This window comes from Dendropsophus ebraccatus, chromosome 14 (assembly GCF_027789765.1).
Source record: "Dendropsophus ebraccatus isolate aDenEbr1 chromosome 14, aDenEbr1.pat, whole genome shotgun sequence".
NCBI lineage: Eukaryota > Metazoa > Chordata > Amphibia > Anura > Hylidae > Dendropsophus > Dendropsophus ebraccatus.
Window position 1 is genome coordinate 63,014,077 of NC_091467.1, and position 26,457 is coordinate 63,040,533.

General features: G+C 45.8%; 1 protein-coding gene across 2 annotated transcripts in view; it reads left to right on the plus strand.

The window, feature by feature from the left end:
• Nucleotides 1-26,457, plus strand: part of GLP2R (glucagon like peptide 2 receptor) — a 71,455-nt gene that overhangs the window by 1,195 nt on the left and 43,803 nt on the right. Inside the window, exon 1 of one of the 2 annotated variants that reach the window (XM_069953447.1) lies at nucleotides 15,944-16,187. The exons of the other annotated variant lie outside the window; for it this stretch is intronic. Within the exon in view, the coding sequence (XP_069809548.1) occupies nucleotides 16,101-16,187 (87 nt within the window). The 5' untranslated portion in view covers nucleotides 15,944-16,100. Of the gene's footprint in view, nucleotides 1-15,943; nucleotides 16,188-26,457 lie in introns of those variants that run through there. 2 annotated transcript variants of the gene reach the window in all.

Below are 26,457 nucleotides of genomic sequence, written 5' to 3' on the forward strand. Positions count from 1 at the left end.
TACATTACATGTATATTGTGTGGAGTATATTATATGTATATTATATGTATATTATGTATACATTACATGTATATTGTGTGTGGTATATTATATGTATATTATTATACACTCATACATTATAGATGGTATTATAGGCTCCTGGCTCCCTCATCCTCTTCTCTTTGTTTTCTCGCTGTGTTATTCCTGTAGTTCTAGATCTCAGTAGACATGTTATTCTGATGACAAGGAAAGCTGGGTGATAGTGAGCCTGTGTATGGGCAGGTGAGGCACTAGGGGGCGCTGCTGGTACATGTGCTGCTCACTACACATATCTGCTCAAGGTGGGATTCTCACCCAGCTTTCTCAGACTCCTGAAAGGCAAATCTATTTAGCTATACAGAGATATGGAGCCAGGGTGAATTAGAGTTCAGGATCTTGAGAAAGCTGGGTGATCACGCCTCCCTATGTATATGATGGTTATACACATCCCCTGACAGATGAAGGATCAGGCACTCCTATTCTGACATCCATTACTTAATCCTTGGTTTCCCTAGAGGTAAGAGGAGTCTGGCAGCGGCTTACCTGCCTCTCTGTAATGATGAGCAGAGGTGAGCGTGCATGTGTATGGGGGAGGCCAGATGTCGATCACATGAGCGTCCGCCCCACAGGTGTATGATATTGGGAGCGGCGGGGGCTCCTGGTGACCAGAGCTGTGTCTGTCTGTTTTATCCCTCCTATGTAATAGATGTCACCTAGTAGCCAATAAGTCTGTGTACCTGAGGTGTAGGTGCAGCGATGTCCGCTAGGGGTGCTAGTGGGGAGTTTGTGTAGTGGTGGGAATAAGTTGAGGAGGGGGCTGAAACATGACTTCTGCATGGAGAACTCTGCAGACACAGTCAGAGCTGGAAGAAATCCTTATGATGGGTCAGAACAAAAAGATTGGTAAAATGAGGGCTCCCCCTGTCAGTCACTCGGTGTAACTGCACTGTAATCACCTATAGAGACTGTAGTGTCTGTTAATAGTTGGTGTCTTCCTCTGTATAGTCACTGTATGGGGGGATATTGGTCTGTGTACAGGGGATTTTATTCTGTAAAAGTGTGGCGGTATTATTCAGTTCCTATGTGCTGGGCCTTCTATAGTGGGATCATTGGTAACTGTGGTGGGATCAGTTACTGTGGTGTTAATCTGGTCATGGGGTAGCAGAATTACTTGTCCTTATATAGTGGTATGGCGGTAATATTTACTTGCTGTCTGATGTAATATTTGGCCTTGGTATAGCAGTATTATTTCTCCTTATATAGCGGTAATAATTACTTGCTGTCTGATGATTGATATAGCAGTATTATTTCTCCTTATATAGCGGTATGGCGGAAATATATACTTGCTGTCTGATATTTGGTAATATTTAGCCTTGGTATAGCAGTATTATTTCTCCTTATATAGCATATGGCGGTAATATTTACTTGCCGCCTGATGATTGGTATAGCAGTATTATTTCTCCTTATATAGCGGTATGGCGGTAATAATTACTTGCTGTCTGATATTTGGTAATATTTAGCCTTGGTATAGCAGTATCATTTCTCCTTATATAGCGTATGGTGGTAATATTTACTTGCCGCCTGATGATTGGTATAGCAGTGTTATTTCTCCTTATATAGTGGTATGGCGGTAATAATTACTTGCTGTCTGATTGTAATATTTGGCCTTGGTATAGCAGTATTATTTGTCCTTATATAGTGGTATGGCAGTTATAATTACTTGCTGTCTGATGATTGGTATAGCAGTATTATTTCTCCTTACATAGCGGTATGGCGACAATATTTACTTGCTGTCTGACGATTGGTATAGCAGTATTATTTCTCCTTATATAGTGGTATGGCGGTAATATTTACTTGCTGTCTGATGATTGGTATAGCAGTATTATAGATGTGAGGATCCTGCTGATCTCTGTACATGTATATAGACCCTGTTTATGGCCAGCTGAGACCCCTACCATGTTATACTCAGATATTTTAGAAGATGACTAAAGTGGAGTTCCCCTTTAAGTAATGTAAATCAATAAAAATCCAAGATTACATGACAACCTCTCCTCCGGTTTCATCAATTACCGCAGTAGTCACCATTAAAAAACTGCAGCCGCCGTGCTGTGACCGCCGCTCCTTCAATCCATTCTTTAAATGGGGTCAATATATTTTCAGACTCAGTGAGTCGTGGATGCACGGCGGGGAATGAGCGTCGGGGCACGCACTACACCGCGACCTGATGTGACGGAAACGTCCGTGGAGACGTGGAAGCGGCCACCTGGGACGCGTCAAGATAAGAGCAGCCGGAGTTCATTACTTAAATGGGATCAGTAACCGCGTCGTGGAGAGACCCCAATTAGTGACGAGACGCCTGCCAAGCGCAATGCGCCGACTGTCACGCTCACCACGAGTATTATTGGAAATCAAAGGCGTCTGCGCTCTGAGCGGAGGAGAAGAGACGCTTCATCCCGGCTCTTACCTCACTGCCGGCGGCGACCGGTCACAAGTGACACTCAACAGGCACCGAGTAATTGGCAGGATTCACCATAAAACGCGAAACTGCGTCACCCTCCCCCACCCGTCACTGTGAATACAGGGATCAGCTGCTGCAGGAAGGGATTCTACATCTGTAGAATTGCACGTTCTGTCCACATTGAGAAGCACTATGGGACGCCAATTATCAATATGACAGGATGATCCCAGCTGACCTCCTCATTGACCTCGGCAGAGTCTAGAGGGGGACCAAAATGTCCTTAAAGGTGTTTTAAAATCTGGAAGTTAAACCATCCAGCCCTGGTGGCTTCCTCTTGTAAAAACATTGAGAGGGTTCTACTCATGCCTGGGAATCGCATCAACCAGGAAAGCCAATGTTTTGGCCCAATCCAGATCCCTCTTTCTCAAGAGAGTCAAGTAGGAGATTCTGACGACCTCCAAGATCCCAGATCTGGATTGTTTAGAGATTCTGTACTATCGACCAGGCCTGACACAATCTTACAATCCACCGACATCTTACAGCGTCGGGCGAGGTGAACGTACAGAAAACCCTCTCGAAGATTAAAGACAAGCGTCTATCGTACTGGCACTTCTTCAGCAAAGATTTCACTGTAGATCTCCTCAAAGCATTGTCTTATTTCCTCAACTTCCAGAAGAGAAGAATTCAGCTTCCACAATCTCCTTCCCATCCTGGGGGTCTCTGAAACATTCAAGGAAAACAATGAAACAGTGATCATAGAATTCTACCTCCACCACCTGCAAAGGCAGCCTCCTCCTTAACAAACCAGTATCCTATACCTGACCTCACTACCAGACGAGTCCACATGGCTATGCTGTTTATACCTTGCCTATCCTAGCTTCTGGAGCCTCCTATATCTCGCGACCTTACCTGCTGGGTAATCAAAATTAGAGACTTAATCCTCATAAAGAGACTTTTGCGGTCCCATTTAGTCTGACGCTTCTCAGAGACCTTGCTTCAGACACCGGTACCTTATCCCCGGTTTCCTCATCTGAGGAAGAGATATCCCTAAGGACTTGGTACCAGTTAAGGCAGTCTATGAGAGGGGAGCCGGTAGGTTCTTTCGCTAGTACCTGGACAAGGCATAGGGGAACTGAATGATCCCACTCAAGGGAATTAGACTCCTTCTTCTACCCCTTTCTTTTTTTGGCACCCGATCTTCTCTTATTCTCTGGCCACTGTTTGCTTTTCTCATCCAAAAGTTGCAGTGGTGGCCCTCTTCTTCTCCTTCTCCCCTCTATCCAGTCTCCTGGCCTCCTCCTCCAACTCACTGTCCCTCGGACCTTTATGTCCTCAGCAATATCCACCATCTCAGGCTTAAGTACAGGAGGCACCATGTCCCTTTGGCATGCCTCCATACACTTCAACTTAGAAGGTGTTATTTTTTCTTCTTCCCTGGACCAGTAGCCTCCCTGTTTCTGCTGATACCCTGCCCGGTAGAGTCAGCCTCATGCAAAGAGAAAATCCATCTTGAGCAGAAGCTCCACTACTTTGTCCTATTTGGACGGACTTTGTTCCTCCTGGAGACCATGGACCCCGTTGTAGGGAGTGTCCATGATTACTCTCCGCTCCTTTGCTTTCGGAAAGCGGCTAGACCATGCCTCTCTATCAAGAAGCACAGCTCTACCTCTCTACCCTCTAGATTGATAGATCTATCCCCCTCAGCAAGACCTCCAGAAAGCGTTTTTGGATGTCACTATTGATAAGACCAGAGGGCAATGCACTATTATGCGACCTTTGTGCAGTACTTGTGGTGACCCCGGTGTGGAGGTATGGCCGGTCACTTGCTAGGTGGTGAGCTGTGACTAAATCTGCTCTCTTTAAGGTAGGGGACCTGGGCCCAGAGAGAACCACTGTAGAGAGCTTTCTAGCTTGTGTCCTTCCTCTACAAAGTCCAACACAAAAGACTTTGTATACTTCCTCTATTCATATGACTTCCTATCCCCAGCGTATCTAAGGTGCGCTGTGAGTGGGTGAAGAGTGCATTAAAGGAAGTAAAGAGAGAGATGATAGGATAGAAGAAGAAGACATTCCCATAGGTTTACAGATCCATGTGACATACAAACAAACAATAACCCTTTCCATACTTCAGCCGTGCAGCATCTAAGTACACATACCTATAACAGCGACATCTAGTGGCAAAACTTTATCACTACTTCATCACCACTGACTCACAATAAGTACAGGCTTTTACGAAGGGTGTAACTAATAGCAACACCTGTGTTGGGACACCACATACTCGTATAGCTCCTATTCACAGTTGCAGCCGGGGGTTCAGATGGACCAACCACTCCAGCTCAAATAGCAACAGCCATTGATTTGTCGCCAGGGGCCCCCTCCGCCTAAGGGGTCACATGACTTGTTGCCATCTTTGTAGCTGGTACGAAGTTAAGATGTTACCGATTTTCCTCCAACAGCACAATGTCCATAGTCCTGTACAGTCCCTGTAGGCGTGGGAACAGTCCCTTTAGGTTTTTCCGTGCCTTAGCGGCAGCATTTGCCGGACCCCACCACAGAGCCTGCTTTACTGTGCAGCACTTTGTGGCATTGCTCACCTCCACAATGGCTCCTTATCTCTGGCACAGGGTCCACAGCTTTACTCTTGTCCGATTTGCTGTGGCCCCCTGATGCCAACGAAATGCAGCCTCCCGCTGGGCCGGTAACCTTGCCAACAATCTCTGGCTTCACAGCCGAAATGTCCCTGACACACTTTCTGCTAACACAAACCGAAACAGCATCATGTGATGTTACTGAAGGAACCTTCATACTCTGCCCACCGCTCATCCCCGGCACAGAGCCCACCACAGGGCACCAACTAGGTTGAGCTGGGAAGAGGGGCACAGCAGATACAGAGACCCACTCACCATCTTCTTGTCCATCTGCCCAAGAGATTCCATCTGTTTGATGGGCGCCATTAGTCCCTTTCCTGGGTCGCTGCATTCGCCATCCAAGCTCCTACTCTGGGACCCCTGGGTCACATCAGGAACCTCGACCTTCTCAGCAATAGAGTCATTTTGGCTTAACCCCTTACTGTTCATCTGGTCAAACCTCGCTTGGTTTAGAAGCTTCAGGCCCACTGTTTGTGTAGATGTCATCACAGCTCTGCACGCAGTTTGCACAGTTCTTTGCCTGAGACCCCTACCAGGTCTTCTTACCCGATCTGGATAGGCCATTCGCTGTGCACCATCGGTCCGAGCCGGCCTACCCCGGAACACAGAGGCCTGGATCTCGCCTTCCTCCTGCATCCCAAATCCTCCTCTCACCAGGCAGAAGGAAGCAGGCCTCAGGCACCCGACCCCAACTTACTGTCCTGATCCCCAGGGGCCCGAACATACTGTTTGGACCCTTTGAGACATCAATATACTGTACTGACCCCCAAGGGGTACCTGCTGACCACGAGGAGTCTCTAAGATCCTGATGAGGATGTTCTAATTCATTTGTGATACTGTATTCTGGATATTTCTGCTCGTCCTCCTCTAGAATCTTCTCCTTAGATAGATCAGATGTGAATTATGAGCCTTGTAGTGCGCTGATGTGACCCTCATGTGTCAGGGACGCCTCAGCAGCGCCTCGTTCTGGATGAGCGACTTTCATTGCCATTTTTAATTCACACAATTCATCTGGATGCAGAATGTTTCTAGGACAGGAAAACCTTGAATTCCTGATATTTCTTATCTGATTCTGACCCGGCGCTGGTTAACTCCATGTTGTCACTGTGTCACTGTTTTTAAATGCAGCCGGTGGTCATTGGCTTGTGGAACTACAAAAACCATCATGCTGGGGGGAGTAGTTTGCCGCAGGTGACAAGTCCAGAATATTGGGTGAGGGAGAATTTTTTAAAAGTTCAACGACTCCGTTCTAGAGCACAAAAACTAGATCATTGCAGGGTTCTAGCTTCAGCTGAGCAGAACTGTGGGGACTTGAAGACCACGGGGTACTCAATGACTTTAGCAATGATTTGAGTCATGCTGCACCCCCGAGATCGCACTGCATGTCCCCCAATCTAAGTGAATGGCGGTGACACAAAACCAGTGAAGAGTTGGCACATCTAGAACTTTACCAGTTTGTTCTCATGACTTTGGAGCATGGTGAGGAATTGCCTATCCATGCCTACTCCACCAGGATCTGGTTACACTGGGGCAGTTGGGGCATCCACCACCTTGAAGGTCTGGGGCAGCCACCCTCCCCGTCCAGGGCAGTTCCTACAGATCGTCTCTGGGAACAACCCTACCGCCTGGCTAAATGGGGGTCCCATCCAGTTGGACATAGTGTTGTAGGTTTATAATATACTATCAAAGTCTAATGTGACAATCTAGGGGTTTAGGTGTGTGGTGACTGGATGCCTAGTAGGAATCACAGGGATGGCTGGAGTAGTAGTCCTAAAGGGTCAATGGTCCAGTGGGTGCACTGCTTATCCGGCAGGGTGCGATGGGTGGTGCGATACTGGTGATGTTCTTCTTTTGAGGCACACAATGGAAATGGGGTGAGCCATAGCAAATTCAGAACACAGGAAGTTGGGCAGGACTTGTGTTTTGGGGAGGAGAGAGCCTGGACTGGAATGTAAGCTGAGAGCTCCAGAGGATCCATACTGTGCCTGAAAGGTAAATCAAAGCTTCCCTATTATCCCTGCACAGCTTGTTATCATCATCAGTTCACTATTTAGACTACTTCCTTTCTGCTGAAAGGGCAACTTGTAAGTAACCCCCTTTCCCCCACCCACATGTCACCTATAGAACTGCACAGCACCAGTCTATGTAGCAAAAAATAGGCAGATTTTTTGGCAAGCACAACAGGTGGGTTCTGGATCTAGAGGACCTCAGGAACCTTGACAATCAACATAGACTGGATCTTTGGAGGATCCCCCCCCCCCTCAATACTATACTTCACGTCTTTAATGGACTTCAAGATCAGGAACTTGATGATGGGTGATGGGTGATATTGATGATGGTCAGCCATGGGTGGTGGGGTCAACATGTGGATTGAGGGAGGGATTGACAATATCTAGTTGCCCCCTACTGGTACATAATATATTATAGTTTAGGAACAGATTAAACGGAGAACTGGCAAGTGGCAGAGTTCCCTGAACCTAAGAGAGGCCGACTATTCCCCTTCCACCCCCCACAGTGATGGGGCCTGATGGTGGTCCCTCCTGGAAGACGAGAGCCCAGAGGATAACATTATGTTCCATTGAAACACAGAACATTGACAGCGTAAGAATTACCAGCCCCGTGTTCCCTCTCATAATTGGGCGGGTTGCCTTTAAGTCGCTGGGTCTGTAGTTCATCCAAGGAATTTTATTGGGCAGATCACATCATACGTCCCATAACCATCACAGGGGCCACACCAGGTGCAGTGACAACCTCCAGCTGTGCTTTACTGTCTAAACTTTACAGACATCTGCGGTTTATAACCCCCATCATCCAAGAAGAGTCATCAATGGTATTCACTGTATACTGCCTAACAGTTACCAAAATGGGTAATGTGCCCTCCAGAGCTCACACTGCACTAAGATAGGAGATATATTGTTACATAGGAGCAGTATTATAGTAGTTATATTCCTGTATATAGGCAGGGGCGGTCTTGGCATTTCTGGGGCCCCAAGCGAAGTTATGTCTGGGGCCCCCCTCGACACGCGTTCCAAAACAATAGACCGCTGTGTGTTGCCCCCAGTAGTATATACCCCTTGTGCGCTACCGCCAGTAATATATATTCCTTCTGTGCTGCCCCCAATAGTATATACCCCTTGTGTCCTGCCCCCAGTAGTATATAGACCCCTGTGTGTTCCCCCAGTTATATATAGCCCCCCCGTGTGCTCCCCCAGAAGTATATAGACCTCCTGTGTGCTGCCATAGTTGTATATAGACACACTGTGTGCTCCCTCAGTGGTATTTAGCCCCCCTGCGTGCTCCCCCACTTGGATATAGACCTCCTGTGTGCTCCCCCACTTGGATATAGACCCCTGTGTGCTCCTGCAGTAGTATATAAACCCCCTGTGTGGTTCCCCCAGTAGTCTATAGACCCTCTGTGTGCCCCACCAGTATTATATAGACCCCTTGCGTGCTGCCCCAGTAGTATACAGACCCCTGTGTGCTCCCCCAGTTATATATAGACCCGTGTGCCCCACCAGTATTATATAGACCCCTTGTGTGCTGCCCCAGTAGTATACAGAGCCCTGTGTGCTCCCCCAGTTATATATAGACCACTTGTGTGCCTCACAAGTAGTATATAGACCCCCTGTATGTTCCCCCAGTAATATATAGACCTCCTGTGTGCCCCACCAGTAGTATATAGCCCCCTGTGTGCTCCCCCACTTGGATATAGACCTCCTGTGTGCTCTCCAAGTTGTATATAGACCCCATTCTGCTGCCCCAAGTAGTATATAGACCCCCTGTGTGCTGCCCCCAGTAGTATATAGACCCCTCTGTGAAGCCCCAGTAGTCTATAGCCCCTGTGTGCTCCCCCCATTTATATAGACCCCCGATGTGCGCTCCCCCAGTTAAACAGACCCCTGTGTGCTCCCCCTCCCATATAGTATATAACACAATAAAACAAACACTTATACTCACCTGGATCCGGGCGTCTCCTCTTCTCTTCACTCTTGTGGCCGCAGGAAGGGTTTTCCCTGCGATCACAAGAGACCGCACTCCCTTTGTCCTGGCGCCGATGCTCCAGTGATGTCACTGGAGCGCCGGCACCACAAGGACAAAGCTGCCACTTGTGACCGCAGGGAAAACCCTTCCTGCGGCCACAAGAGTGACTGACAGGAAGGGAGCCAATGTCTCCCGCCCTGTCAGTGCTGTTGCATGTAACTATGAGCGCTCATTACGAGTGCTCATAGTTACAGTTCAGATGGCAGCAGCGAGCGGGGCAGCAGCCCTGTCCAGCGGTCTTGAGCACTAGAGCGGGGCGTAGGGGCCCCCCTGGATGTTGGGGGCCCCAAGCAATCGCTTGGGGTGCTTGGTGCCAAAGACCGCCACTGTATATAGGGACAGTATTATAGTAGTTATATTCCTGTATATAGGGGCAGTATTATAGTAGTTATATTCTTGTATATAGGGACAGTATTATAGTAGTTATATTCTTGTATATAGGAGCAGTATTATAGTAGTTATATTCTTGTATATAGGAGCAGTATTATAGTAGTTATATTCTTGTATATAGGAGAAGTATTATAGTAGTTATATTCTTGTATATAGGAGCAGTATTATAGTAGTTATATTCCTGTATATAGGGAGCAGTATTATAGTAGTTATATTCCTGTATATAGAGGCAGTATTATAGTAGTTATATTCCTGTATATAGGGGCAGTATTATAGTAGTTATATTCTTGTATATAGGAGCAGTATTATAGTAGTTATATTCCTGTATAAAGGAGGCAGTATTATAGTAGTTATATTCCTGTATATAAGAGCAGTATTATAGTAGTTATATTCTTGTATATAGGAGCAGTATTATAGTAGTTATATTCTTGTATATAGGGGGCAGTATTATAGTAGTTATATTCCTGTATATAGGGAGCAGTATTATAGTAGTTATATTCCTGTATAAAGGAGGCAGTATTATAGTAGTTATATTCCTGTATATAGGAGCAGTATTATAGTAGTTATATTCTTGTATATAGGAGCAGTATTATAGTAGTTATATTCTTGTATATAGGAGCAGTATTATAGTAGTTATATTCCTGTATATAGGAGCAGTATTATAGTAGTTATATTCTTGTACATAGGAGCAGTATTATAGGGTGCAGTATAATAGTAGTGAGTCATAGTAGCCAGAAGGGGCAGTGTAGGAATGTATTCCTTGTAATATTAGGATGCTGGAGTAATGGTGGTTGGTTGGTGTTGTGAAGATGATGTTGTGTTGTGATTGGTGACGTACATATATTCTCGGTACAGTGCGGTACGTTCTTCCTGGGTGTTGTATTCTCCCCATGTATTCTTCTCCTGTCCCCGGCTCTGATGATGTCACACTGAGTTGCAGAGAACACGTTCCTCTCACATAATATAAATATTTACGTCTTGTACGACATTTGATTACAGGACGGGATAGAGGACATTTACTTTCAGTTCCGTCGCTCTCTGTTCTAGACAGGGTCTTGTAATCCAGCTGTCGGCTGCGGTATTTTCTTTGCATCTTCTCTCTGGTTAGTCGGAGTGGATGTGAGGACTATGAGTATTCCCCCCATAAGGAGACAGGGGCTCATCTATCTTATAGTGAGGAGAACCTCTAGAGACATGGCTGATCTTTACTAAGATCCCAAAATGTCGATTTTTCCAGAATTTGACATCCTACACACCAACGTGACTGCAGCGAGCGGCATTTTTGAGGTTGGAGACGATGATGTCATATTTTATGGGCTCCCCCTACCTCCCACCATTCACCTCGCACTAGATGATCACCTTAAGCCTGTAATAATTTTTACTGTATTTCTGCTGAAGGTTCTCATAAAAAAGATTTATAGAGGGGTCTTATAGCCTGCTCCTCTCACGCACCCCCCTCTGCTGCTCATCATCGCCTCTGATGTCATGAGCGCCCTCGGCTCTGCGCCTCTTTAGGACAAAAACATTAACTATTATGTTCCCTGAACCCTGAGAATTACTGGACTGGATTATTGAGGGCGTGTACTGAGGAGGGAGGAGCTATATGGATATGTAAATGAGCTTTTCCCAAGTACACGCCCCCGAGGAAGCAGCTTCGAGCAAATCTGACACCTCTGGTGCCCTCTTCCTATGTTTGCTCTAGTTTAGATAATTTCTCCAAGTAATCATCCACCCCTGTAAATTTTAATGAGTTTTTTTTTTTTTATTGAGTTTTTAACCTTAGAGTGGTGGCCCATTATAAAAATCCATTGAATCATGTAGCAATGGTATATATTAAGATTCAGAGTCAGAAAACAGGAAGTGAAGTGTTCCATAATAACTTGTTGAGTTTGTGGTATTGCAGCTCACTTCATTTGAAGTGAATAGAACTGAATTATAACACCACAAGCAACCCAAGGACAGGGGTGATGATGGTTTTTTGAATCATGAATGAACTACCCCTTTGAAGGGGTACTCAGATGAGAAATATTTTCTTTAAATCAACAGGTTTCAGAAAGTTGTATAGATTTGTAATTTACTTCTATTTAAAAATCTAAAGTCTTCCAGTACTTATCAGTTGCTGTATGTCCTGCAGGAAGAGGTGTATTCTCTCCAGTCTGACACAGTGCTCTCTGCTGCCACCTCTGTCCATGTCAGGAACTGTCCAGACCAGAAGCAAATCCCCATGAAAACCTCTCCTGCTGATCATTATATCTTATATGTGTTTATCCTGCTGGTTATGTTTTTGTATTCTGATGTTTTTCGTTCTTATGACTCTTTGCAGTCCAATTTTTGGGACTGTCTAGTTCATTTATTATTATCCTACCAAATAATTATTTGACCTATGTTATTATAAGTATTGTATTATGGATGATTATTTGTTAAGTATATAAGAAATCTCCTGCTCTGGACAGTTCCTGACATGGACAAAGGTGGCAGCAGAGAGCACTGTGTCAGACTGAAAAGAAGAAACCACTTCCTGCAGGACATACAGCAGCTGATAAGTACTGGAAGACTTGAGATTTTTAAATAGAAGTAAATTTTAAATCTATACAACTTTGTGACACCAGTTGATTTGAAAGAAAAATATTTTTGCCGAGAGTACAGACCACCTTTGCCAGATCTTTCTTCTTCTCTTCCATACATTCTATAGTACAAACCTTGCAGCTTGGTCTGTGCTGAGTCCCCTAATCTCTGGTATTGGGGCCCTGAGCCGGCGGTCGCCCAGTGTCTGCGTCTTGCCCATTCCTCTGTAATATAACCATTAGCAGTCACACTTCTCTGTCTTCGCCATAAAGCCGGCCCAGAATGTATCCATCAGTGATTTATCTGGAAAGTTCTGTAGTTCACAGCCATATATTGTCTGCGGTTCTCGTGTTGGGAAATGTCAGTGACAATAAATCAGAGCAGGGTATTACCTCTCCTGCCGCTGCTGATGGATTGTACGTCTGCCCTATGTCCATATGCTTCATAAGGCGAAATAAACGAAATGTCCAACGTGTCATCTCACTAGATGCCGAGGAGATGCAAATAGAAATACTTAAATACTCTGTTCTGCTGTTACCTCTGTAAGATTAACACACTCCTCTCCTGACATCCTCTGTGCTGCTGGGACCCTGCCCCTTTCTCTATGTAACTCTCTCATCCTGTGACCTCCCCTATAAAATCAGCACACTCCTCTCCTGATATCCTCTGTGCTGCTGGGACCCTGCCCCTTCCTCTATATAACTCTCACCCTGTGACCTCCCCTATAAGATCAGCACACTCCTCTCCTGACATCCTCTGTGCTGCTGGGACCCTGCTCCTCCTCTATGTAACTCTCACCCTGTGATCTCCCCTATAAGATCAGCACACTCCTCTCCTGACATCCTCTGTGCTGCTGGGACCCTGCTCCTCCTCTATGTAACTCTCACCCTGTGATCTCCCCTATAAGATCAGCACACTCCTCTCCTGACATCCTCTGTGCTGCTGGGACCCTGCTACTTCTCTATGTAACTCTCCCCTGTGACCTCCCCTATAGGATCAGCACACTCCTCTCCTGACATCCTCTGTGCTGCTGGGACCCTGCTCCTTCCTCTATGTAACTCTCACCCTGTGACCTCCCCTATAAGATCAGCACACTCCTCTCCTGACATCCTCTGTGCTGCTGGGACCCTGCTCCTTCCTCTATGTAACTCTCACCCTGTGACCTCCCCTATAAGATCAGCACACTCCTCTCCTGACATCCTCTGTGCTGCTGTGACCTCCCCTATAGGATCAGCACACTCCTCTCCTGACATCCTCTGTGCCGCTGTGCAAGGCTGTATTAACAGCTGCTGCTGCCCTAGGCACTAAACCTGAAGACGCCCCATCTACACGGACCTATTGGCGATACCACACCTAACCAATACCACCATACCCCCCACCCCCCTGGAAAAGACACCAGATTTACTGGCAAGTCTGAACGGGAGGAGGGAAACTAAAAAAAAAAAAAAAATCATTTTTTCTGTCCCCCTGCTCCCTGGTGCCACCCCCCTGCACTGCAAGGTGCTGCCCCAGGCACCGGACCATGGGTGCCTAATGCATACCTCCCAACCGTCCCGGATTTCGCGGGACAGTCCCGTTTTCTCGGTTCTGTCCCGCGGTCCCGGAACGGCCCCCCGTGTCCCGCATTATAGGTGGCCCCCCGAAAAAAAACAATAAATCAGTAACTCACCTGTCCTCCGGTCCCAGCAGCTCCTGTCCCGGCAGAGCGCGCACTCCCGTCATCCTCCGGGGCAGGCAGCGGGTGACAAAGACACTGACTGTGCCGGAAGTGACCTGCCGCCTCAATCATGAATCACTTCCGGCACAGTCAGTGACTCTGTACCCCGCTGCCCGCCCCGGAGGATGACGGTAGTGCGCGCTCTGCCGGGAGAGGAGCTGCTGGGACCGGCGGACAGGTGAGTTACTGGTTTATTGTTTTTGCCGCTGGGGCCTAACTAATGGGGGGAATTGGCTACTATATGGGGGGATTGGATAATATGTGGGGCACTATATGGAGGGATTGGCTACTATGTGGGGCATATATGGAGGGATTGGCTACTATGTGGGGCACTATATGGAGGGATTGGCTACTATGTGGGGCACTATATGGGGATTGGCTACTATGTGGGGCACTATATGGGGATTGGCTACTATGTGGGGCACTATATGGAGGGATTGGCTACTATGTGGGGCACTATATGGGGATTGGCTACTATGTGGGGCACTATATGGGGATTGGGTACTATGTGGGGCACTATAATGGGGGATTGGATACTATGTGGGGCACTATATGGGGGATTGGCTACTATGTGGGCATATATGGGGGATTGGCTACTATGTGGGGCACTATATGGGGGCATTGGCTACTATGTGGGGCACTATATGGGGGATTGGATAGTATGTGGGGCACTATATAGGGGCATTGGCTACTATGTGGGGCACTATATGGGGATTGGCTACTATGTGGGGCACTATATGAGGGGATTGGATACTATGTGGGGCACTATATGGGGGATTGGCTACTATGTGGGGCACTATATAGGGATTGGCTACTATGTGGGCACTATATGGGGGCATTGGCTACTATGTGGGGCACTATATGGGGGCATTGGCTACTATGTGGGGCACTATATGGGGGATTGGATAATATGTGGGGCATTATATGGGGGATTGGCTACTATGTGGGGCACTATATAGGGATTGGCTACTATGTGGGCACTATATGGGGGCATTGGCTACTACGTGGGGCACTATATGGGGGCATAGGCTACTATGTGGGGCACTATGTGGGGGATTGGATTCTATGTGGGGCACTATGTAGGGGATTGGACACTATGTGGGGGATTGGATTCTATGTGGGGCACTATGTGGGGGATTGGGCACTATGTGGGGGATTGGGCACTATGTGGGGGATTGGATACTATGTTGGTCACTATATGGGGGCATTGGATACTATGTGGGGCACTATAATGGGGGATTGGATACTATATAGGGCATTTTTGGTGGGACTGGATACTGTATAGGGCACTATTCAGTCAGCAGCATGTGGTGACTGTAGGGGAGTGGCTATGGAGGGTTGCTATGGGGGCGTGGCTATGGAGGGTTGATATGGGGGCGTGGCTATGGAGGGTCGCTATGGGGGCGTGGCTATGGGGACCGCAGCGCACATGTCCCTCTTTGCTCTTTGCAAAAGTTGGGAGGTATGCTAATGGTAAATACGGCCCTGCCGCTGTGGACTCCTCTACTATATAACTCTCAGGCTATGTTCACACTACGTGAAAGACTGGATGTTCCGTGACCTGGCTGAGTCACGGAACGGCCGGTCTCTGCAAAGATCATCCCGGCCGGTACTGCAGTACTAGCCGGATTACTTTTTCGGCCGCAGTGTTTTGATGCGTGCGTATTAGTGTGCGCCGCATCAGAACTCTCATAGCACACAATGAAGCAAGCAGCCGGAGCCGCTCGCTTCATTGTGTGAACTGACAGGTCTTTCTGCGGCCGCAATTCCCATTCATACTAAGTGTATACTCTCTGGCCGGGATCCCATAGAAGAATAGGCAGTATTCAACTCCGTACAAAGTACGGCCGTTGTTTCCGATTGCCACAACGGCCATACTTTTACGTAGTGTGAATATAGCCTCATCCTGTGACCGTCCCTCAGTAATATACATATATTGGGATATCTCTGCTGCTCGGAGCTCTGGACGCCTCATTGAGGAACTTTTAAACCCTGACGGGAAATCCTGTGTGTGTCTCCCATTGGATGTGCAGTGTAGAGGATCAGGGGGCTGAGCTGTACAGACTGGGGGCCGCCTCCCGCACATGTCCCAAAACTTCCCTCAACTCGTGTCCGCTCTAGGAATGTGCTGCCCGTCCTGTAGAGAACATTCCGGATACTGGAGGACTGGCATCTGCCAGAGTTCATGTGTTTCTGCAAGGTGGAATAATGCCGGAGCCGGTGACCAGTAATTAGAATATTGGGAATATCTTATTCTGGAGCCATGAGAGGATCCGGATCAGACGGTGCGACCAGGACGCGTTACCGCACCGCGCTGCTCCTCCTCACCCTGCTGCTGCCTGCGCACACGGTAAGGGACACTCACGCTAAGGATCCATTCACACGTCCAGGATCTGCTGCAGATCTGATGCTGACATTAGCCACATCTGCAGCAGATCCTACACATGTGAACAGACCCCAAAAGTTTCCTTTCTTTTTATGTTTTTACTTTCTGTAGTTTCGCCAGATGTGTAAGTGTCTATCAGTGATCTCCAATATGTGCTGCTCCACCTGCTGCAAAACTACAACTCCCAGCATGTCCTGACCACCGGGATGTAGTTTTAAAAAAGAGAGGTGCAGGCTGGGCATCAGTGATTAATAGAGATAGATATGTGATAAAGAGATAGATAGATAGATAGATAGATAGATAGATAGATAGATAGATAGATAGGAGATAGATAGATAGATAGATAGATAGATAGATAGATAGATAGGAGATAGAAAGATAGATAGGAGATAGATAGATAGATAGATAGATAGATAGATAGATAGATAGATAGGGTCCATTTACACAGAAAGATTATCTGCCAAAGATTTGAAGCCAAAGCCAGGAACAGACTATAAACAGAGATCAGGTCATAAAGGAAAGCCTGAGATTTCTTCTCTTTTCAAATCCATTCCTGGCTTTGGCTTCAAATCTCTAGATAGATAGGAGATTGATAGATAGATAGATAGATAGATAGGAGATAGATAGATAGATAGATAGATAGATAGATAGATAGATAGATAGGAGATAGATAGATAGATAGATAGATAGATAGATAGATAGATAGATAGATAGATAGGAGATAGATAGGAGATAGATAGATAGGAGATAGATAGATAGATAGATAGATAGGAGATAGATAGGAGATAGATAATAGATAGGAGATAGATAGATAGATAGATAGATAAGAGATAGATAGATAGATAGATAGATAGGAGATAGATAGGAGATAGATAGATAGATAGATAGATAGATAGATAGATAGATAGATAGGAAATAGATAGATAGATAGATAGATAGATAGATAGATAGATAGATAGGAAATAGATAGATAGGAGATAGATAGATAGATAGATAGATAGATAGATAGGAGATAGATAGGAGATAGATAGATAGGAGATAGATAGGAGATAGATAGATAGATAGATAGATAGATAGATAGATAGATAGATAGATAATAGATAGGAGATAGATAGATAGATAGATAAGAGATAGATAGATAGATAGATAGGAGATAGATAGATAGATAGATAGATAGTGTAGGGATCTTCCCGGGGGATGGTGTGTTTGGACACAGTTCACAGCAGACTTGGACTTGTAAAACAACAGCTTGGCGTTTATTTTCAGCATAAACAGTCCGTAACAGAAATATAGCAACACTGTGCTTTAAGAACAAAACAAAAAGGTCTTGCCCGTCTGGGCGCTAACTAACAACGCAGGTTACCTCTCTGGCACTTCAGTGGTCAGTTTTGCGGGGTGTGAACAGGCCCCAGCAGCGGCTGTCTTCCCAGCTCTCACCAAACAGCATGCAGGCTGTTCACTCCTGGCTGAGAGACTCCTTTGCACACTGAGCTCACCTTTTGCCTTCTCAGGCTGATTGGGATCAGAGCTCACCTGATCCCAAAACCCATACTGGATCGAGGGGGAGGGAATGGCAGATCCCACTACCAACCTATCCACCACTCCAGTAAATCCAGGCCCGGTAAAAATAAATAATAACTCAGCAGCATAGCACTGCTGAGCAACAGATCCCTCCTGGACTTACCACCTCACACTACGCATCAGCCTAGGTGAGATGTACACCCCCTCGAACACATCTCCAGTGACATGTCCACATATCCCCCCCCTCTTCTTCAGACTGGAGGGCTGAGCGTTTTGTCCCCACAGGCAGTGTACCCTTGATAGGGCGTCAGCATTCGCCTGTAATTTCCCTGGCCGGTGTTCTACAGTGAAATTGAAGTTTTGTAGGGACAGAAACCATCTAGTCACCCTTGCGTTTTTTTCTTTGTTAAGCTTCATCCATGTTAGGGGGGCATGGTCTGTCACTAACTTGAATCTCCTGCCTAGCAAGTAGTACTTCAGGGATTCGAGGGCCCACTTCACTGCCAGACACTCTCGCTCAACTATGGCATAGTTTTTTTCGGCCGGGGATAGCTTCCTACTTAAGTACATCACCGGGTGCTCCTCGCCATTCACGACCTGTGAGAGGACGGCACCTAACCCTGTGTTAGAGGCATCTGTCTGTACTAGAAACTCTCGCCTAAAGTCAGGGGTAACTAGCACAGGTTGTTGGCACAGGGCAGACTTAAGGCTTTGAAAAGCCTTCTCGGCCTCTGGAGTCCATGTCACCATTGCGGACTTCGCACCCTTTGTCAGGTCAGTTAGTGGGCCTGCAACTGAAGCAAAATTCGGCACAAACCTTCGGTAATAGCCCGTAATACCCAGGAAAGCTCTGACCTGTTTCTTTGTGAGGGGTTGAGGCCAATTCTGTATTGCCTCAATTTTATTTAGTTGTGGTTTCACTAACCCCCTCCCAATAATGTAGCCCAAGTATTTGGCCTCCTCTAAGGCTAGTGCACACTTCTCTGCATTGATGGTTAACCCCGCATCACTTATGGCATCTAACACCGCCTGGACCTTACAGAGGTGACTTTCCCAATCCGGGCTAAAAATGACCACATCATCGAGGTAGGCAGCGGAGTAATCACGATGTGGTCGCAGAATCAAGTCCATCAACCTCTGAAAAGTGGCAGGGGCTCCATGTAACCCGAATGGCATCACTACGTATTGGAAGAGCCCATCAGGGGTGGAGAATGCAGTCTTCTCTCTAGCCTTAGGAGTGAGTGGGATCTGCCAGTAGCCCTTAGTGAGATCGAGGGTAGTTATGTACCTGGCATTACCCATCCTTTCTATCAACTCATCTACCCTGGGCATGGGGTAGGCATCGAACTTGGAGATCTCATTTAACTTTCTAAAATCATTACAGAACCTCCAAGTTCCATTGGGCTTTGGGATTAACACAATCGGGCTGGACCACTCGCTCTGAGACACCTCAATGACTCCTAGGTCAAGCATACGTTTTACCTCGGATGATACCGCCTCCCTCCGTGCTTCTGGTATCCTATAGGGCTTAAGGTTTACTCTGCTTCTAGGCTCAGTTTCAATATGATGACTAATGAGATGCGTACGCCCTGGTAGGTCAGAAAACTTGTTTTTATTTTTCTGCAGGAACTCCTTAGCTTCCTGCTTCTGGGACACTGATAGGGTGTCACCAATCCTGACCGGAGGGATTGGTGGTGACAGATGACCAACAGGATTTGTCGCCACCAAGGATTCCCTGTCTTTCCAGGGCTTGATCAAGTTTATGTGATAAACTTGAAAAGGCTTCCTTCTACCTGGTTGGTGTACCTTGTAGTTGACCTCACTGATCTTCTCTACAATTTCATAGGGACCCTGCCACTTTGCTAAGAATTTGCTTTCTACCGTGGGAACAAGTATGAGTACCCGGTCACCTGGGCTAAATGTCCTGATTCTTGCAGAACGATTGTAAATTCTGCTTTGGCCCTCTTGCGCCCTCTGGAGGTGTTCCCTTACTAGGGGCATTACAGTGGCTATACGGTCCTGCATTTGTGCTACATGCTCTATAACACTCTTGTATGGGGTGGACTCACTTTCCCATGTCTCTTTCGCTATATCCAACAAACCCCTAGGGTGACGACCATAGACTAATTCGAAGGGAGAGAACCCTGTGGACGCTTGGGGTACTTCCCTAATAGAAAACATCAGGTAAGGTAGTAAGTGATCCCAATCCCGACCATCTTTTTCCACTACTTTCTTTAACATATGTTTTAGGGTTTTATTAAACCTCTCCACTAATCCATCTGTCTGGGGATGATATACAGAGGTACGTAGGTGTGAGATTTTAAACAGTTTGCATAGCTCTTTCATCACCTTTGACACAAATGGGGTACCTTGGTCGGTCAAGATTTCCTTGGGGATCCCCACCCTGGAAAACATATAAAACAATTCCCGTGCAATTGTTTTAGAGGCAGTGTTTCTTAGGGGTACAGCCTCAGGATAGCGGGTCGCGTAGTCCAACACAACTAGAATGTACTGGTGTCCCCTAGCCGACTTTACAATGGGGCCCACCAAGTCCATTGCGATCCGGTCAAAAGGTACCTCTATGATGGGGAGTGGGACCAAAGGACTGCGAAAATGCGACACTGGAGCGCTAAGCTGACATGTGGGGCACGACTCACAGTATTTTTTTATGTCAGCATAAATCGCAGGCCAATAAAACCTCTGGAGGACTCTCTCCTGTGTTTTATCTGTCCCCAAGTGGCCCCCAAGGACATGATTATGGGCCATGTCGAGTACCTGACGCCGGTACGACTGAGGCACCAGAAGCTGTTCCACCACCTCATCATTAATCCTAGTGACTCTATAGTAGAGATCATTAGTCATAGAAAAATGTGGAAATTTTTTCTCAGCTTCTGGCTCCTGAGGTACCCCATTCATAACAGTGACCTGCTCTCTAGCATTTTTGAGAGTGGGGTCCTGTAATTGTGCAGTACCAAAATTATCCCTAGACACCTCTAAGTCTGGAACATTCTGCGCAGTGGGAGGAGCCTCTTCCTCACCAGCCAGGACCTGCAAAGGAAAAGCATCATTTTCATCCTGTACATTTTTATCATTTACCGTGGGTAATGCAATAGACTTAGGGGTCTCCTCACTCCTTTCAGGGGATTGTTGTTTTCCCCATAGAGCCCAGAACAAAGGAAAATCACGCCCCAATATCACATTATGCATAAGGTTTTTAACCACACCCACTTCATATTGTACAGCGCCTAGTTCAGTCCCGACATTAGCCCGTACTATAGGGTAAACCTTTGTATCGCCATGTATGCACACCACACTCATATGTCTTTTTGGCACAAAGTCCCCAGTCACCAGGCTGGCATGCACCAGGGTGACAAGGCTTCCTGAGTCCAGCAACGCCTTAACAGGAAAGTCATTTACAGTAATGTTGCAGACTTGTGGTTCAGTCTCTAGTCCAGTGACTGCAACAAAAGACGGCTCCGCAAATAGCGACTGACGCCGGCTAGCGTCACACTCCATGGGCTCAGTGGTAAGAGGGCAATGGGCAGACATATGTCCCGTCTCATGGCATCTCCAGCACTGGATAGGGCCTGGTCTCCTTGGCAGGGAGTCCTTTTTAGGGCCACTTAGCCACCGGGGACCACCACCAGTCTTTTGCCCCTGAGACACCTCCTGAGCGCTCTTCCCTCTATCAGCACCCCTCCACACTCCCCCAATAGATGGAAGTCTCTTACCAGCTGAAGGCACAGGTCTGGCACTCCGGGGAGGTGACGGTGCTGCAGGAACATCACGGAGGTAGTCCTCGGTCGCCTGGAACCTCTCCACAAGGCTGACGAGTTCGTCGGCACTCCTAGGGTCGCCTTGTCCCACCAAGCGTTGCAGATCAGCAGGAAGTGCGCGGAGGTAGCGATCCATCATGACCCTCTCTAGGATCTGTGCAGGAGTAGAGGTGTCTGGCTCCAACCACTTTCTTGCCAAATGAATCAGGTCGTACATCTGGGACCTCGCTGACTTGTCCAGACTGTAGCTCCAGTTGCGGACCCTCCGGGCACGGACAGCAGCAGTAACTCCTAGTCGGGCGAGTATCTCTGCTTTTAGCCGAGGATAGTCCTTGACCTCTTGCTCACTGAGGTCATAATAGGCCTTTTGAGGTTCGCCTGTTAAATAAGGCGCAATCACTTCTGCCCACTCAGTGGAGGGTAGCTTTTCTCGCTCAGCCACACGCTCAAAGACAGTTAAATAGGCCTCAACATCGTCATCAGCAGTCATCTTTTGCAGCGCACGCTGCACGGCTCTTCTCACAGACAAAGTCTCTGGCGCGGCTGCTGCCACCAGCTGGGGATTAGCACCTGCAGACGCCTCCTGCTTTGCTATCAGGTGCTCAATAAGTCTCTGTTGTTGAGCCATCGCTTGTTCGTGGCGCAGATTAGCGGCTGCCTGATCCTGTTTAGCGGCTGCCTGAGCCTGTTGTTGTGCGGCCAATGCTTGCTCATGGCGTAGGTTAGCGTCTGTCAGAGCCTGTTGTTGCTGCATATTAGCCTGCTGCTGTTGCAGACTCAGTTGCATTAACTGCTTCATCATCTCCTCCATGTTGCTTGACTGTTTTTGGAGTGAAGCCGCAGCCTTCACCCAGGACATAAGCAGCTGTAGCCAAGTTGATGCACACCGTTGCCCCTAGCAACCGTTTTGCCCGCATCCTCCACCAATTGTAGGGATCTTCCCGGGGGATGGTGTGTTTGGACACAGTTCACAGCAGACTTGGACTTGTAAAACAACAGCTTGGCGTTTATTTTCAGCATAAACAGTCCGTAACAGAAATATAGCAACACTGTGCTTTAAGAACAAAACAAAAAGGTCTTGCCCGTCTGGGCGCTAACTAACAACGCAGGTTACCTCTCTGGCACTTCAGTGGTCAGTTTTGCGGGGTGTGAACAGGCCCCAGCAGCGGCTGTCTTCCCAGCTCTCACCAAACAGCATGCAGGCTGTTCACTCCTGGCTGAGAGACTCCTTTGCACACTGAGCACAGCTTTTGCCTTCTCAGGCTGATTGGGATCAGAGCTCACCTGATCCCAAAACCCATACTGGATCGAGGGGGAGGGAATGGCAGATCCCACTACCAACCTATCCACCACTCCAGTAAATCCAGGCCCGGTAAAAATAAATAATAACTCAGCAGCATAGCACTGCTGAGCAACAGATCCCTCCTGGACTTACCACCTCACACTACGCATCAGCCTAGGTGAGATGTACACCCCCTCGAACACATCTCCAGTGACATGTCCACAATAGATAGGAGATAGAGAGGAGATAAATAGATAGATAGGAGATAGATAGATGATAGATAGGAGATAGATAGATAGCTAGATAGATAGATAGGAGATAGATAGATAGATAGATAGATAGATAGATAGATAGATAGATAGATAGATAGATATGGGATAGAGTAGTCACACAGACATTGTTCCTTTCGCCTTAAATCTTTGCTGTATGTTATCCATTTGATTATAAAAAATAGAGAAAAAATTACATTACATTAACATATTTTTATTATCCTAAAAATGTATCTCATTGATATTTATGCCGGGTTTGCACCATGTGCTTTATTTATTTCTTTTAGCTTTTTTTGCATTTATAATTTTTATTTGCCATACTGCCAAATTCTGATTACAATTTTGTAGGGTTTATTTACACAGAAAGATTATCAGATTTTTGAAGCCAAAGCCAGGAATGGATTTGAATAGAGGAGAAATCTCAGGCTTTCCTTTATGACCTGATCTCTGTATATAATCTGTTTCTGGCTTTGGCTTCAAATCTTTGGCAGATAATCTGTCAAATAATCTTTCTGTGTAAATGGACCCTTAGTTTAACTTGTTTCTATATTTTTTTTAAATAAAAATGAGAATTTTGAGTCCTTGTAGATCTAACGATGGGTTTGTGAGGTGATCCTGCCTCTTGAGTGTCACACTGGGGATGAGGGACGGGCGTCTGACATTCACCATATGGAAGATTTCGCTGTTCTCCGTAACTTGGGGTCTGTAAAGTGTTTTTCGACGTAGGTAAATCCTGCAGATGTTGTGTCCAATGAGCCAAGTCATCTTCTGGCGTAATGAAAAAAAAAAAAAGTTTCCAAAAACATCAATCCAGTCATAAATCTGCTCTCAATAAAACGGGAAGAAACTAAAATCGTTATATAAATTCTGCCGCGAAGAAGAGGAACATCAGCGAAAGGTAATAGAATAAAAGATAGAAAAGAAGCGAAATATTTAATAGAAGCCGGAGGATTTAGGACTGCACATTGCTTCCCGTCCCTTCTGCTAAATTTTTGTAACTGAAAATTCTAGAGTTTGGACATTTTTGTTTAAAACGGAAAACAAACGAAGAAACAAAAGTAAAAATAAACAAATAAATAAACAAAAATAAAAATAAAGAAACAAAAGTAAAAATAAATAAACAGTGCACAGAGTCAGCACTTCTCTAATGAGCATGAACCACCGACGCGTTTCAGCCTTATAGTCCTATTGATATAACAGTAGAACGTTCTATGGTATCAGCCTTGCACAGTATTTGCGGTATAATTACGTTTTCATGACGTTATTATAGACCATAGAGAACATGACGTTGTTATAGACCATAGAGAACATGACGTTATTATAGACCATAGAGAACATGACCTTATTATAGACCATAGAGAACATGACGTTATTATAGACCATAGAGAACATGACGTTGTTATAGACCATAGAGAACATGACGTTATTATAGACCATAGAGAACATGACGTTATTATAGACCATAGAGAACATGACGTTGTTATAGACCATAGAGAACATGACATTTATTATAGACCATAGAGAACATGACGTTGTTATAGACCCTAGAGAACATGACGTTATTATAGACCATAGAGAACATGACATTATTATAGACCATAGAGAACATGACGTTGTTATAGACCATAGAGAACATGACGTTATTACAAACCATAGAGAACATGACGTTATTATAGACCATAAAGAACATGACCTTATTATAGACCATAGAGAACATGACGTTATTATAGACCATAGAGAACATGACCTTATTATAGACCATAAAGAACATGACCTTATTATAGACCATAGAGAACATGACGTTATTATAAACCATAGAGAACATGACCTTATTATAGACCATAGAGAACATGACCTTATTATAGACCATAGAGAACATGACGTTATTATAGACCATAAAGAACATGACGTTATTATAGACCATAGAGAACATGACCTTATTATAGACCATAGAGAACATGACGTTATTATAGGCCATAGAGAACATGACGTTATTATAGACCATAGAGAACATGACGTTATTATAGGCCATAGAGAACATGACGTTATTATAGACCATAGAGAACATGACGTTATTATAGGCCATAGAGAACATGACGTTATTATAGGCCATAGAGAACATGACATTGTTATAGACCATAGAGAACATGACGTTGTTATAGACCATAGAGAACATGACATTTATTATAGACCATAGAGAACATGACGTTGTTATAGACCATAGAGAACATGACGTTATTATAGACCATAGAGAACATGACATTATTATAGACCATAGAGAACATGACGTTGTTATAGACCATAGAGAACATGACGTTATTATAGACCATAGAGAACATGACGTTATTATAGACCATAGAGAACATGACGTTATTATAGACCATAGAGAACATGACGTTATTATAGGCCATAGAGAACATGACGTTGTTATAGACCATAGAGAACATGACGTTATTATAGGCCATAGAGAACATGACGTTATTATAGACCATAGAGAACATGACGTTACTATAGACCATAGAGAACATGACGTTATTATAGACCATAGAGAACATGACGTGTCTCCAGACGCACCTTCTCAGAGGAAAGGCTTCCCTGGAATTTCTTGGCAGCCATGGAGAAGAGGGAAAGCCTCTGAGATAATGGAAGTGACTGGTACGGACAGTAATAATCTATGAATTCTAACAGAGTTGCATTTTTTTAAAGGGACTGTCCACCATGATTATTTTTTTTGGTTGGGACAACTATGGCTGTACTTTACTCAAACCCCCCATCCCCTTGATGATCGAGTTGAATCTGGGTGCTGGTAGGATAAGGGGACAACATGACTTCTTGTTGTCCTTACTCAGCTCATCTTATAGACCTGGACCAAACCATTGAATAAGCTAGATGAGGGGGGGGGGGGGGTTATACCTATGTCTATTAATCCCAAGTCCTTCACTGGTGACTTGATTTGCCATCATTACCAAAAGAGAACATAGGGGGAGATTTATCAAACATGGTGTTAAGTGAAACTGGCTCAGTTGCCCGTAGCAACCAATCAGATTCCACCTTTCATTTTCCAAAGAGTCTGTGAGGAATGAAAGGTGGAATCTGATTGGTTGCTAGGGGCAACTGAGCCAGTTTCACTTTACACCATGTTTGATAAATCTCCCCCCATCTGTATTGACAATGGAGCTAGTCTTTGGGTATATTAACTCATTTTTGGACTCTTCTACTTACCCCAGTCTGCCTTCATGGTGCCCTTTCTATAAAGCCGCTAACTGCATTGGTAATATCCTATCACTGGGTCCTAATGAGCCATCCCACTATACGGGGGCGGGGCTGTGACAATTTCCTTCAGGCTCTTAATTAGGTTGAAATAATATTCACAATATTGTGCACTG